A 15,288-nucleotide genomic window follows, 5' to 3' on the forward strand; every position below is an offset into this window, starting at 1 on the left:
GTGTTTGGGTTTGGGGGAAATTGGGAGAGGAGAGAGGAGGGGAGGGGAGAGGGGCTCGGTGGTCCCAGAGCCTCTCTGGGGAGATGGGAGATTGGGGGATTTTGGGGGGTTTTGGGGAGGTTTGGGTTTGGATCTGGAGGAAATTGGGAGAGGAGAGAGAAGGGGAGGGCTGGTTTAGCTCAGGATTTGGGGCTGGTTTAGCGATTTGGGGCTGGTTTAGGTCAGGATTTGGGGCTGGTTTAGCTCAGGATTTGGGGCTGGTTTAGCTCAGGATTTGGGGCTGGTTTAGCTCAGGATTTGGGGCTGGTTTAGCTCAGGATTTGGGGCTGGTTTAGCTCAGGATTTGGGGCTGGTTTAGGTCAGGATTTGGGGCTGGCTTAGCTCAGGATTTGGGGCTGGTTTAGCTCAGGATTTGGGGCTGGTTTAGGTCAGGATTTGGGGCTGGTTTAGCTCAGGATTTGGGGCTGGTTTAGGTCAGGATTTGGGGCTGGTTTAGCTCAGGATTTGGGGCTGGTTTAGCTCAGATTTTAGGATGATCTAGCCCAGTTTTGGTTCTGGTTTAGCCCAGGTTTTGGAGCTGCTCTTTCCCGAGTTTTGGCTTTTTTAAGCCCAGATTTGAGCTTTTTTTAAAACCAGGTTTTGGGGCTGCTCTTCCCCAGATTTCCGTGCCACTGTGCCTCAGGTTTGGGGGCTTTTCTAGGCCAGATTCGGAGCTGTTTTAACCCAGATTACGGCTGTTTTATCCCAGGTTTGGAGCTGTTTTACCCCAAATTCGCGGCTGTTTTAACCCATATTTGTGGCTGTTTTATCCCAGATTTGTGGCTGTTTTACCCCAGATTTGTGGCACTTTTACCCCAGACTGGAGCTGTTTTACCCCACATTCGGAGCTGTTTTGCCCCACATTCGGAGCTGTTTTGCCCCACATTCGGAGCTGTTTTGCCCCACATTCGGAGCTGTTTTGTCCCATAATCGCAGCCGTTTTAGCCCGGGTTGGGAGCCGGTTTAGCCCGGTTTTTAGCGCTGCTCTGGCCCGGGTTTTGCGAGTCTCAAGTTCAACGGCAGCGGGAGGGGGGAGCGGGCCCGGCTCCTTCCCGGCGCTTTACGAGGCTGTCGGGCCCTCCCCGCCTTTGCTGGGGCCGCCGCGAGCCTTTACAGCCCTGCCCGGGCTGCGCCCCCTCCCCTGCCGGCTGCGCCCCCTCCCCGGCCCTCCCCTCCCCCGCCCTCCCCTCCCCCGCCCTCCCCTCCCAGCTGCGCGCTCCGCAGCCCGTGGGGCGGGGAGGGCACGGCTCCCAGTCTGAGCCACGGCTCCCAGTCTGAGGAATGGTTCCCAGTTTGAGGGATGGTTCCCAGTTTGAGGGATGGTTCCCAGTTTGATCCCTGGCTCCCAGTCTGAGCCACGGCTCCCAGTTTGAGGGATGGCTCCCAGTCTGAGCCACAGCTCCCAGTTTGAGGGATGGCTCCCAGTTTGATCCACGGCTCCCAGTCTGAGCCGCGGCTCCCAGTCTGAGGGATGGCTCCCAGTCTGAGGGATGGTTCCCAGTTTGATCCCTGGCTCCCAGTTTGATCCCTGGCTCCCAGTCTGAGGAATGGTTCCCAGTTTGAGGGATGGCTCCCAGTGAGGGCCACAGCTCCCAGTTTGATCCACGGCTCCCAGTTTGTGCCACAGCTCCCAGACTGAGGGATGGTTCCCAGTCTGAGGGATGGTTCCCAGTTTGAGGGACAGTTCCCAGTCTGAGCCACAGCTCTCAGTCTGAGGGATGGTTCCCAGTCTGAGCTCAGTTTCCCAGTGTGGTCCCTGGCTCCCAGTTTGAGGGATGGCTCCCAGTTTGAGGGACAGCTCCCAGTTTGATCCCTGGTTCCCAGTTTGATCCATGGTTCCCAGTTTGAGCCACAGCTCCCAGTTTGTACCATAGCTCCCAGTTTGAGGGATGGCTCCCAGTGAGGGCCACAGTTTCCAGTTTGATCCACAGCTCTCAGTTTGAGGGACGGTTCCCAGTTTGAGAGACGGTTCCCAGTTTGATCCACGGCTCCCAGTTTGATCCCTGGCTCCCAGTCTGAGCCACAGCTCCCAGTTTGAGGGACAGTTCCCAGTTTGAGGGATGGTTCCCAGTTTGATCCCTGGCTCCCAGTTTGAACCCAGTCTCCCAGTCTGAGGGACGGTTCCCAGTCTGAGCCACAGCTCCAGTTTGATCCCAGTTTCCCACTGCTCTGTGGCTTTCCTGCTGGTTTGGGGGTACTGGGAAAAGATCTCTGGGTGGAAAATAGGAAAAAATAAAAGAATGGAGGGGAAAAAATAGAGAAAAAACCCTTTAAAATAGAGAGGAAAAAAAACCCACTTAAAATAGAGAAAAAACCCTTTAAAATAGAGAAAAAACCCTTTAAAATAGAGAAAAAACCCACTTAAAATAGAGAAAAAACCCTTTAAAATAGAGAAAAAACCCACTTAAAATAGAGAAAAAACCCTTTAAAATAGAGAAAAAACCCACTTAAAATAGAGAAAAAACCCTTTAAAATAGAGAAAAAACTCACTTAAAATAGAGAAAAAACCCACTTAAAATAGAGAAAAACCCCTTTAAAATAGAGAAAAAATCCCTTTAAAATAGAGAAAAAACCCTTTAAAATAGAGAAAAAAATCCCTTTAAAATAGAGAAAAACCCCTTTAAAATAGAGAAAAAAATCCCTTTAAAATAGAGAAAAACCCCTTTAAAATAGAGAAAAAACCCCTTTAAAATAGAGAAAAAACCCACTTAAAATAGAGAAAAAACCCTTTAAAACAGAGAAACCCCCATTTTTCCTAACAGGATGAGCCCCGAGCACGGCGGGAGCGACCCTTCCCAAAGCCATAAATCCAGCGGGATGGGCTGGGGTTTTATGGGATTATTTTAATTTTTGTTTTTATTTCCTGTCCTTCGGGGACGCGCCAGGCTCGGGCAGCGCCGCCCCTGCAGACCCGCGGGAATTGGGGGGAGAAAGTTCAATATTGGTAAAATCGGGGGAAATGGGCGGGTTTGGGGTTTTCATCCCTCCCTCAGCCAGAAAATCCAAATATCCCCGAGAATGGGGGGAAAGGGGACCGGGGCCGGGATTGTCCCGCTGGGGCAGAAATTTTAAAAAATCAATTTAAAAATTTAAAAAAAAAATTAAATTTAAATCAATTAAAAAAAATAAATAAATAAAAAATAAATCAATTGAAATCAATTTTAAAAAATCCAAGTGGGTTGGGGAAAATCGGGGATTTTCAGCGGGATTTGGGTGGGGAGGAGCTCCTGGATTCCCCCGCCCCAAAAATCCCTTTTCCTGCTTTTTTTAGGGGATTTTTCGCTGAGCGGCGCGGGGCGGGGTTTATGACGTCACACCTCGGAGAGCCCGGCCATTGGCTGTTCGCCTCTCTGGGGTTGTGACGTCACCAGGGAAAGGCTCCGCAGGGAGGAAAAATCTGGGGGAAAAAAGGGGAAAAAAGGGGAAAAACCCAAGGGGGAGCGCGGCCGGGAACTTCAAATGTTCAATAAATCCTTTATTAAACAACAAAAAAAATAACATTATTTGGGGCAAAATGCGGTTTGAAAGCTGGGATTTGTAAAAGAAGGAAAAGGCAGAGGGAATAAGGCGGATTTTGAGGGGAAACCGTGGAATTTATTCGCCTGTTCAGAGGTTTTTTAGGAGTTCCAGGCGGGTTTAAGGGGGAGCCGCTGCCCTGAACAGCGAGGTGCGAAACAAAGAAATGGCCAGGGTGGAGCTGGAGCTTCCCTGGCCCTGGGAAGAGCCGAGGAAATTAAATGAAAATTTAAAAAAAATAAAAATAAGAATAAAAATAAATTTAAAAATTAAAAGTAAAAGTAAAAAAAAAAAAAAAGAAATAAAAATAAAAACAAAAACAAAAACAAAAACAAAAATAAAAATAAAAATAAAAATAAAAATAAAAATAAAAATAAAAATAAAAATAAAAATAAAAATAAAAATAAAAATAAAAATAAAAATAAAAATAAAATAAAGTAAATAAAAATAAAATAAAATAAATAAAAATAAAAATAAAACCAAAAATAAAAATAAAAATAAAAATAAAAACAAAAACAAAAACAAAAACAAAAACAAAAACAAAAACAAAAACAAAAACAAAAACAAAAACAAAAACAAAAATAAATATAAAAATAAAATAAAAATAAAAACAAATTTTAAAAAGGAAATCCCAATATATTTAACTTATATATTGAATTTCACCCCATTTTTTCTCCTCTCCGACACCAACCCAAATAATTTTGTTTTTACCTGGGAATTTCTCCCAGTGCATGAGAGGTGAAAAACCTGTGCTAAAAAAGGCAAACCCCAAATTTATGGGTACAAATCCAGGGATTTCAGCACAAACCCCAGCGGGGTTTAAGGGTGTACAAAACACCAGCGGTGGAAATGGATTTTTTGCGGGTTAGGAATGTTTACACGCCTTTTTCCGAGTATATTTTTACCATTTTTATATATCCACACCGGCTACAGCGCCTTTAATCGTGCATTTCTACACGCAGAATAATAATAACACAGAAAGTCGCAAACACAAAAAATCGCGGGGGGCAAAAAGAGGGAAAATAACGCTAAATATGTGCAGGTGCATACGGAACTTTTATACATAACCGCTCGCAGAAAAGGGAAAAAATTAAAATAATAATAATAATATAATAATAATATAATAAAAGTAGTACGTGCCTTTATAAATGGTGCCTACACCGGGCTTAGCATGTCCTGTACATTCAATTTTTAATTCACACGCGGTTAATTGATTGATTTATTTCTCCCCCCCCCCCCTTAATTGATCATCCTGCCCGAATTTGGGAGGTTTTGTTTAAAAATCGCTTTTTGTTGTTGTAAAACCCCGAATTCTGCCGCAGAGCAGAGGCGGGGGCGGGTCTGGGGGGAATTCGGGGGGTTTGGGGTCTTTGGAGAGCCCTGGAGGTGTCGGGCACGGGGGGGGTCCGTCCTTTGGGGGGCCGGGTGACAAACGGGGGTCCCGGGGACAAACGGGGGTCCCGGGGACAAAAGGGGGTCCCGGTGACAAAAGGGGGTCCCGGTGACAAAGAGGGGGGTCCCGGTGACAAACGGGGGGTCTCGGGGACAAACGGGGGTCCCGGTGACAAAGAGGGGGGTCCCGGTGACAAACGGGGGGTCTCGGGGACAAACGGGGGGTCCCTTTCACTCCCCGGGGAACAAAAGGGGGGTCCCGGTGTCCCTGTGACAAACGGGGGGGTCCCGGTGACAAACGGGGGGTCGCAGTGTCCCCTTCACTCCCCGGGGGACCAAAGGGTGGTCCCGGTGCCCCGGTGACAAAAGGGGGTCCCGGTGACAAACGGGGGTGGCCGTGTCCCCTTCACTCCCCGGGGGACAAACGGGGGTCTCTGTGACAAAAGGGGGTCCCGGTGTCCCTGTGCCCCACGGGCATCCCTGTGCCAGGCGGGGGTCCCGGTGCCCCACGGGGGTCCCTGTGCCACGCTGGGTTCCCGGTTTTGCCGGTGCCACGGGGTTCCTGGTGCCCCGCGAGTGTCCTGGTGCCCCAGGGGTTCCCGGTGCCCCACGGGGGTCGCGGTGCCACGCTGGGTTCCTGGTTTTCCCGCTGCCTCACGGGGGATTCCCGGTGCCGCGGGAATCCCGGTGCCCTTCGGGGATCCCTGTGCCCCACGGGGATCCCTGTGCCCCACGGGGGTCCCTGTGCCCCACGGGGATCCCTGTGCCCCACGGGGGTCCCTGTGTCCCGCGGGGGTCGCGGTGCCTCATGGGGATCCCGGTGCCACAGGTGTCCCGGTGCCCCGCAGGGTTCCCGGTTTTCCAGGTGCCCCACGGGGGATTCCCGGTGCCACGGGGGTCCCTGCGCCCCACGGGGGTCCCTGTGTCCCGTGGGGGTCGCGGTGCCCCATTGGGGATTCCCAGTGCCCCGCGGTGTTCCCGGTGCCCCGCAGGGTTCCCGGTTTTCCCGGTGCCGAACGGGGTTCCAGGTGTCCCGCGGTGTTCCCGGTGCCAAGGGGGTCCCGGTGCCCCATGGGGGTTCCCGGTGTCCCGCGGGTGTCTCGGTGCCCCATGGGGATTCCCGGTGCCACGGGTGTCCCGGTGCCCCGCAGGGTTCCCGGTTTTCCCGGTGCCACGGGGGTCCCGGTGCCCCACGGAGGACTCCCGGTGCCCCGCAGGTGTCCCGGTGCCCCGCAGGGTTCCCGGTGTTCCCGGTGTCCCGCGGATGTCCCGGTGCCCCGCAGGGTTCCCGGTTTTCCCGGTGTCCCGCAGGTGTCCCGGTGTCCCATGGAGGACTCCCGGTGCCACGGGGGGTCCCGGTGCCCCATGGGGGTTCCCAGTGCCCCGCGGTGTTCCCGGTGCCCCGCAGGGTTCCCGGTGTTCCCGGTGCCACGGGGGTTCCGGTGCCCCGCAGGGTTCCCGGTTTTCCCGGTGTCCCGCAGGTGTCCCGGTGTCCCATGGAGGACTCCCGGTGCCACGGGGGTCCCGGTGCCCCATGGCGGATTCCCGGTGCCCCGCGGGTGTCCCGGTGGCCCGGCCCGCTCAGGCCGTGCCGCCGGCGCTGGCCTTGCCCTTGGCCAGCAGCTTCTTGTCCTTGACGCGGCGGTTCTGGAACCAGATGGTGACCTGGCGCTCGCTCAGCCCGGTGGCGGCGGCGATGCGGCGGCGGCGCTCGCGGCTGATGAAGCGGCTCCCGGCGAACTCGCGCTCCAGCTCCCGCAGCTGCCCCTTGCTGTACGGGACGCGCTTCTTGCGGCCGCGCCGCAGCGCGCAGCCCTCCGCGGGACACGGGCCCGCCGCCTCTGCGCGACAGAGGGACAGAGGGACAGAGGGACAGCGAGGGGACACGGGGACAGCGGGACAGAGGGACACGGGGACACGGGGACAGCGGGACAGAGGGACAGCGAGGGGACACGGGGACAGCGGGACAGAGGGACAGCGAGGGGACACGGGGACAGCGGGACAGAGGGACAGAGGGACACGGGGACACGGGGACAGCGGGACAGAGGGACAGAGGGACAGAGGGACAGAGGGACACGGGGACAGCGGGACACGGGGACACGGGGACAGTGGGACAGAGGGACAGAGGGACAGAGGGACAGAGGGACAGAGGGACAGCGGGACAGAGGGACACGGGGACAGCGGGACACGGGGACACAGGGACACGGGGACATGGGGACAGCGAGAGGATAACGGGGATAACGGGGACAGCAGGGACACGGCGACACGGGGATAACGGGCACAGCGGGGGGACAACAGGGACATGGGGACACGGGGACACGGGGCAGCGGGACAGAGGGACACGGGGATAACGGGGATAACAGGGACAGCGGGACACGGGGACATGGGGATATGGGGACATGGGGACGTGGGGACACGGGGACACAGGGACACGGGGACACGGGGACACGGGGACAGCGAGAGGATAACGGGCACAGCGGGGGGACAACAGGGACACGGGGACACGGGGAGAGTGGGACACGGGGGGATAATGCGGGGACAACGGGGGATAACGGGGACGCGGGGGAAAGAGCGAGGGGACAGCGGGGGACAGCGGGGACAAGGGGGATAGCGGGGACATGGGGACACGGGGATAACAGGGATAACAGGGACAGCGGGGACAAGGGGGATAGCGGGGGACACAGGAGACACGGGGACAGCGGGACACGGGGACACGGGGACACGGGGACAGCGAGGGGATAACGGGGGGATAACAGGGACACGGGGACAACAGCGAAGGGACACGGGGACAGCGAGGGGACAGCAGGACACGGGGGGAACAGCGAGGGGACAGCGGGGACACGGGGGGATAATGGGGGCAGTGGGGACACGGGGGGACACGGGGGGGACAGCGGGGACAGCGGGGGAATAATGGGGGAGAGTGGGGGGACAGGGGAACAGGGGGATAACGGGGACAAGGGGGAGAATGGGGGCACGGGGACAGCGGCGGGGTAACGGGACACAGTGGGGACACGGGGGGAGAGCGGGGACACGGGGGGACAGCGGGACACGGGAGGGACACAGGGGGACAGAGCGGGGTCACAGCGGGGTCACTGCGGCCCCAAACCCCCCAGCCCGGCCCGGCCCGGCCCGGCTCGGCCCGGCTCGGCCCCGCTCCCGGCCCCGCTCCGGCCCCGCTCCCGCCCCTCGCCGAGCCCGCCGAGGTTTGAAATTGTTCCCTTCTGGTCCCTCCTGCTTTTCCAGATCGGAATCCTTCCTCTAAATACTGAAAGGAATTTAATTTCTGTGTTCTCCCTCTTGATATTGAAAGGTTTTGCAGCTCTGTGCTGTCCCTCTTAATATTAAAAAAAAAATCTATATTCTCCTCTTGGTATTAAAAGGTTTTGAATGTCTCTATCCTCCCCCTCGGTATTTAAAACCATTTATTTTCTATTTTCTTTCTCTTGGTATTGGAAGTTTTTAAAGTTCTGTACTCTTCCTGTCAAGATTTAAAATTTTTTAAGTCTATAATCTCCCTCTTGGTGTTTAAAGATTTTAAAGTTCTATATTCTCCCTCTAGATCTTGAAAGATTTTAAAGCTCGGGATTTTCCCTCTAGATATTGGAATTTTTAATTTCTATATTCTCCTCTTGCTATTAAAAGGTTTGAAAGGTCCATATTCCCCCTCTAAATATAGAATTTTAAAATTTCTATCTTCTCCCTCTTGACACTGAAAGATTTTGAAGCTCTGTGTTCTCCCTCTGGATATTTAACATTTTTGAAGTTCTGTGTTCTCCCTGTCGGTGTTCACAGGTTTGGGTTCAATGCTCTGCATTTTCTGACTTTTCCACCCCGGGAGCCGGAAATGTCACCGTGGGAACCCCGGGAATGTCACCGTGGGAACCCCGGGAATGTCGCCGGAGAACGGCACGGGCCGGGCTCTGCCACGGCATTTTCTGAGCCCCATAAAGCCGCCACCTGTACCCCGAGAAATGGTCATGAAATCCCGAGAAATGCTCATTTAAATCCTGATAAATGGTCATTTAAATCCCGAGAAATGGTCATTTAAATCCCGAGAAATGATCATTTAAATCCCGAGAAATGGTCATTTAAATCCTGAGAAATTATCATTTAAATCCCGAGAAATGGTCATTTAAATCCCGAGAAATTATCATTTAAATCCTGAGAAATGATCATCTAAATCCCAAGAAATGGTCTTTTAAATCCTGAGAAATGATCATTTAAATCCCGATAAATGATCCTTTGAATTCTGGTAAATGATGATCTGAATTCTGATAAATGATCACGTGAATTCCGATAATTGATCACTCGGATTCTGATAAATGATCACTTGAATTCCGATAATTGATCACTTGAACCCCATCAATCACCTTCAGCCTCCCTGCTCGGACTTAGAAATGGCCGTGATAAATTCAATAAAATAAAGTTAAATTAAATTACTATTGTTAATATTATAATAATTATTATCATTGCTATAAGAATTGTTATTATCATTATGATGATAATAATAATTATTAGCATTATTTTGTGACCCCCAGCCCGCTTTGGCTCCCAACCCCCCAGGACACCCCAAACCCTCCCTGCCCAAAACCCGACCCTGACCCCAAACCCCCAAACCCGGCCTGGTTTAACCCAGACCCCAAACCTGGCCTGGTTTAACCCTGACCCCAAACCCCCCTAAACCCAGCCTGGTTTAACCCAGACCCCAAACTCGGCTAGGTTTAACCCTGACCCCAAACTTTAACCCTGACCCCAAACCCTCTAAACCCGGCTGGGTTTAAGCCCAGACCCCAAACCCTGCTGATCCCGGCTCAGTTTGACCCTGGCCCCAAACCCCCTAAACCCAGCCGGGTTTAACGCCAACCCTAAGCCCCCCAAACCCGGCTGGTTTAACCCTGACCCCAAACCTGTGCTCAACCCAGCCCGGTTTAACCCAAACCCCCTAAACCCGGCTGGGTTTTAGCCCAGACCCCAAAACCCTGCTGATTCTGGCTCAGTTTCACCCTGACCCCAAACCCGCACTCAACCCGGCTGGGTTTAACCCTGGCCCCAAACCCCCTAAACCCATCTTCCGTTAACCCTGACCCCAAATTTAACCTTGACCCCAAACCTGCAAACTCAGCCGGGTTTAACCCTGATCCCAAACTCAGCCCGGTTTAACCCTGACCCCAAACCCGGCCAGGTTTAACCCTGACCCCAAACCCAGCCGGGTTTAACCCCGTCCCCAAACCCCCTAAACCCGGCTCCCGTTAACCACTGACCCCAAATTTTAACCCTGGCCCCAAATCCCCCAAACCCGGCCGGGTTTAACCCCATCCCCAAACCCTGCTAATCCCTAACAGGCTCAGTTTGACCCTGTCCCCAAACCCCCAAACCCAGCCGGGTTTAACCCTGACCCCAAACCCAGCCGGGTTTAACCCCATCCCCAAACCCAGCCGGGTTTAACCCCATCCCCAAACCCAGCCCGGTTTAACCCCGTCCCCAAACCCGACCGGGTGTAACCCTGACCCCAAACCCAGCCGGGTTTAACCCTGACCCCAAACCCGACCAGGTGTAACCCTGTCCCCAAACTCTGCCGGGTTTAACCCTGACCCAAACCCTGCTAATCCCTAACAGGCTCAGTTTGACCCTGTCCCCAGACCCCCAAACCCAACCCGGTTTAACCCTGACCCCAAACCCGGGTTTAACCCTTCCCCCCCACGCTTTAACCCCTTGCTGCCCGCCCTACCTGCGAAGGCGGGTTTCAGCAGGAAGCCGGGCTGGCCCTGCTCCTTGGCGCAGCACAGCGGGCCGGCCCAGCCGTGCCAGGCCGGGGGGCAGCCCCCGGGCTCGGGGGGCAGCCGCGCCTCGGCGCGGGGCTCGCCCAGCACGGCCACGTCCAGGTGGAAGCCGCCCACGGGCGCGTAGGGCGCGCCGTAGCCCGGGTAGAAGGCGAGCTCGCCCGGGCGGCTCGGGAACTCCTCGCCGGCGCCGGGGGGCTCCAGGAACTTCTCGGGGCCGGGGAAGGGTCCCTGGGGGCCCGCGGGGGGCTTGAGCGAGCCGCGGGCCACGCGGCACGAGTAGAAGCCGCTGCCGAAGTAGCCGTAGGGCAGCGGGGCCGAGGAGGAGGCGGCCGAGCCCGGGGGGGGCTTGGGGGGCTCCGGGGGCGCCTCCGGGGCGAAGCCGGGGTTCATCCCGGCGGGGGGCGGCAGGCCGGGAGCCACGGCAGCAGCGAGAGGAGGAGGAGGAGGAGGAGGAGCGGGAGGCAGCAGCGGCCGGGGCTGGCCGCCCGCGAAGCCGCCCGGAGCCAGGAGCCCCTCGAGGGCCGGGGGCTGCATGGGGGGCGGCGCGGGGGCCGGGGCATGGGGAGAGGCTGCTCGGAGCGCCGGGCTCTGCCCGACGGGGGTCCCCCGGTCTTCTTAAAAGGCTGCGAGCCGCCCCCCCCCCCCCCGAGCCGCTTTTCCCCCTGACGCAGCGGGAGGAAGGCTCGCTCATTGGTTGTGGGGTGGGGGAAAAGGGGGGGGAAAAGGGAAAAAAAATCCAACCCCGCATCGGGGGAAAAAAAAAAAAATCTTTCGGTCTCAATAAAGAGCCGGAGAAATTGCGAAAATGCTTTTATTGCCCGGGAGAGCAGGAGGAAGAGGAGGAGGAGGAGGAGGAGGAGGAGGAGGAGGAGGAGGAGGAGGAGGAGGAGGAGGAGGGGACCCCCGGCAGGGGGGGCTCGGAGGTGGCTCCTCGGAAATAAAAAAATAAAAACCGTGCGGGGAAGGCAGAGGTGGAGAAATGGGGGGAAAAGAAGCGAGAAAAGGCAAAGATCGGGGCGGGCAGGCAGGGCAGGCCCGGGGTGGAGAAAATCCGGGCTGGGGTTAAAATCGCCTTTATTTTTCATTTTTCATTTTTAATTTTTAGGGTTTTTTTAGTGCTTTGTTCCCAGGCGGGTCCGGGGGGTTCTGGAGCAGAGACCGAGCGGGGGCCGGGCCTGCCCTCCCCCCCCCGCCCCTCCCCAGGGGTTCCTCCCCTCCAAAATCCCAATTCCGCCCCCGGGCCCTGAAAATCAGAGAGAAAGAGGAAAATTCCATTCCTGGCGGTCCGTGAGCGTTTCCACCTGAAATACCCCAAACCCGGGACCTGCCTTGGTTCCACCGCAGCCTGAAACCTCAGCGCTCGTCCGGAATTCTGGGAACCGGGAAATTAATTTTATTTGGGAAATTCCTCCCGTTTCGGGCAATTCCTCCCATTTTGGGCAATTCCTCCCATTTTTGCCAATTCCTCCCATTTTTGCCAATTCCTCCCATTTTGGGCAATTCCTCCCATTTTTGCCAATTCCTCCCATTTTGGGCAATTCCTCCCATTTTTGCCAATTCCTCCCATTTTTGCCAATTCCTCCCATTTTAGCAATTCCTCCCATTTTAGCAATTCCTCCCATTTTGGGAAATTCCTCCCATTTTTGCCAATTCCTCCCGTTTCGGGCAATTCCTCCCATTTTAGCAATTCCTCCCATTTTTGCCAATTCCTCCAATTTTTGCCAATTCCTCCCATTTTAGCAATTCCTCCCATTTTGGGCAATTCCTCCCATTTTTGCCAATTCCTCCCATTTTTGCCAATTCCTCCCATTTTTGCCAGTTCCTCCCATTTTTTCACCCCAATTCCTGGCAATTCCCTTTTAATTTTTTTTCCCCCTCCCGATTCCTTCCCTGGGATCATGCAGAGAGGAAAGGGTTCGGGAAAGGGAGGTGGGAAAAGGAACCAAAAAAATCCCTTTGGGGCTCCAGGAGCGCCGGGCAGGTGGAGGGACGGACAGACGGACAGACGGACAGACAGACAGACAGACAGTCTGACAGACAGACGGACAGACGGACGCGGGCCGAGGGATCCCGCGGGTCTGGGAGATTTTGGGGCGAATAAAAGAATTATTTCATAGCCCCCGCTCGAAGCCACCCCGGTATTTTTAACTGGCTGTACACAGATTTTTTTTAATTTTTCCCTTTTCCCTCTGTTTTCTCCCCAAAATTCCTGCTGGGGAAAAGCTTCGCCTAAACCCCCCACAGGCAGCTTCGACTCTTTTCCCTGGTGCGGGTGAACCCGGAGATTTCTGCCTTTTGACCCCAAAACCGCCATAAAATTCCCTTTTCTGCGGCTTTTATTGGGAGCAGCCGCGGCAGCTTTGGGGAGAGAAACCCGCTGGAAATGGGGCTGGGAGCGGGGATGGCAACGGGGAAAACCCCAAATATCCCCCAAACAACCCCAAATCACCCCTAAAAAAAAAAAAAAACAACAACAAAAAAACCCAAAAAAAACCCCAAACCAAACCAAACCAAAAAACCCAAACCGCGATCTCTGCGCTGGCAGAAAAAAAAAATTCACGCAAAAATCAAAAATTCAATTTGCACAAGGAAAAAAAAAACCCAAAAATCCGCCCAGTTCCAACCTCCCGAAGCTCCTGTTCCCCCTTTTTTTCCCTTTTTCCCCCTTTTTCCCCCTTTTTCCCCTTTTTTCCCCCTTTTCCCCCTTTTTTCCCTTTTCCCTTTCCCCTCCCGGCCCCTCCCGGCGCTGTTTGCCGAGGCTCTCGCCCCATTCCCGGCAGGAAAGGTCGGGCTGGAGCCGAGGTCAAGGCCAAGTTGAAAGTTAAAGAAGGGAAAAAAAAAAAGTTTAAAAAGCTCCGAGCTCTTCGGAGCCGCGGGCACCTCTCGGACCTGGCCGAGATTTGGGGGAAAAACTCCGGATTTGTCCCAGATTTGAGGCTGAATTCGGATCCGCGGCCGGAGGAATTCCCTGTGAGTTTTCAGCCCTTGAATTCCTTTTATTTTATTTGGTTTTTAGCGCTGAGGATTTCCCTGTCTGTTTTCAGCCTTTAAATTTATTTGGTTTTTTAACGCTGAGGATTTTGCTGTGAATTTCCAGCCCTTGAATTCATTTTAATTTATTTGTTTTTTAGCGCTGAAGATTTCCCTGCGAGTTTTCAGCCTTTAAATTTATTTGGTTTTTAGCGCTGAGGATTTCCCTGCGAGTTTTCAGCCCTTTAATTTATTTGGTTTTTAGCGCTGAGGGTTTTTCTGTGCGTTTTCAGCCCTTGAATTCCTTTTGATTTATTTGTATTTTTAACGCCGATGATTTCCCTGCCAGTTTTCAGCCCTTGAATTCCTTTTAATTAATTTGGGTTTTTTTTAACGCTGGGGATTTTTCTGCGAGTTTTCAGCCCTTGAATTCCCTTTGATTTATTTAATTTTTAGCGCTGAGGGTTTCCCTGCGAGTTTGGAACCCTTTAAAACATTTGATTTTTAACGCTGAGGATTTTCCTGTCTCTTTTCAGCCCTTTAATTTATTTGATTTTCACCTCTGAAGATTTCGCCGCCGCTTCCCAGCCCTTGAATTCCCTTTGATTTATTTGGTTTTTAGCGCTCAGGATTCTCAGCCCTTTCGGTGCCTTTGATTTTTAGTTTTTTTTTAGTTTTATTTTTAATGCACAAAGGAAGAAAATCTGGAGAGGGATCGGCCGCGCACGGACAACCAGAAAAACCAGGAGACGGAGCGAAAATGGGACAAAAATCGGATTTTATTCCCTGTCCCGAGGGCTCGCGGTGAGCGGGGCTTTGCTGCCCCGGGCAGGAATTCTCTTTTTTCACCCCAAAACCGCCCTTCGCTTCATTTATTACATTTTTTCCCCCAAACTCCTTTTAAATTTCGAGCCGGCTGTGCTTTTACAAACGCGATTTCCAGCCCGACAATGAGATTTTCCTTCTTTGAGGATTTCAGAGAAAATTCCGGTGTTTAAAGCAAGACCAACGCGTTTATCTTAAATGAAAAAAAATCTGAATTCTTCACCAGCTCCTCTCTCAATGACCGACATGAAAATCATCCAGCGCCCTTATCACTTTGCAGCCGTTCTTTTATTGTATTCTCCACAGGATCCATTTAATATTTATCCCATCTGGAGCCTGAAAAATCCCTGGAACAACTTTTTAAAGTCTGGGATTTTATTTGATTTTTTTTTTTTTTAAAAGCAATTGGATCCGAACCATCATCACAAAACACAAGGGGGAAAAAAAACCCCAAACCCAACCCAAACCCCAAAGCAGTTTGAAGAGGAGATAAAAAAAAAATAAATTGGAACTCCTGAAAGGCTTCACGTTTGGAAATAATCAATGGCTGGAAAATTGGATTCTGGCTCTGGAAGGGAGCCCAGCTCCTCGCTTGCTGATTCTGGCAAGATTTCGGGGAGCAAAAAATCAAACCAAGGCCAACATTTTGGGTCATTTTGATCTTTTATTTCTTTTTTCCCCAATTCTGTGCTCAGCTCCGGCCCCCCGTGCCCGCCCGGGGCTGCTCGGGGTTTGTGGGTGCGGCTCTTTCTGTGCGCGGGGC

General features: G+C 53.3%; 1 protein-coding gene across 1 annotated transcript; it reads right to left on the reverse strand.

The window, feature by feature from the left end:
* Window positions 1–6,528: 6,528 nt before the first annotated feature.
* On the reverse strand, window positions 6,529–11,264 carry LOC135286574 (homeobox protein Hox-B13-like). The gene is made up of 2 exons (XM_064399638.1): window positions 10,676–11,264; window positions 6,529–6,788 (listed from the first exon to the last, which is right to left on the reverse strand). The coding sequence occupies exons 1-2, from the start codon at window positions 11,262–11,264 to the stop codon at window positions 6,529–6,531; spliced, it is 849 nt and encodes a 282-aa protein (XP_064255708.1).
* Window positions 11,265–15,288: the final 4,024 nt, after the last annotated feature.

This window comes from Passer domesticus, chromosome 27 (assembly GCF_036417665.1).
Source record: "Passer domesticus isolate bPasDom1 chromosome 27, bPasDom1.hap1, whole genome shotgun sequence".
Taxonomy (NCBI): Eukaryota; Metazoa; Chordata; class Aves; order Passeriformes; family Passeridae; genus Passer; species Passer domesticus.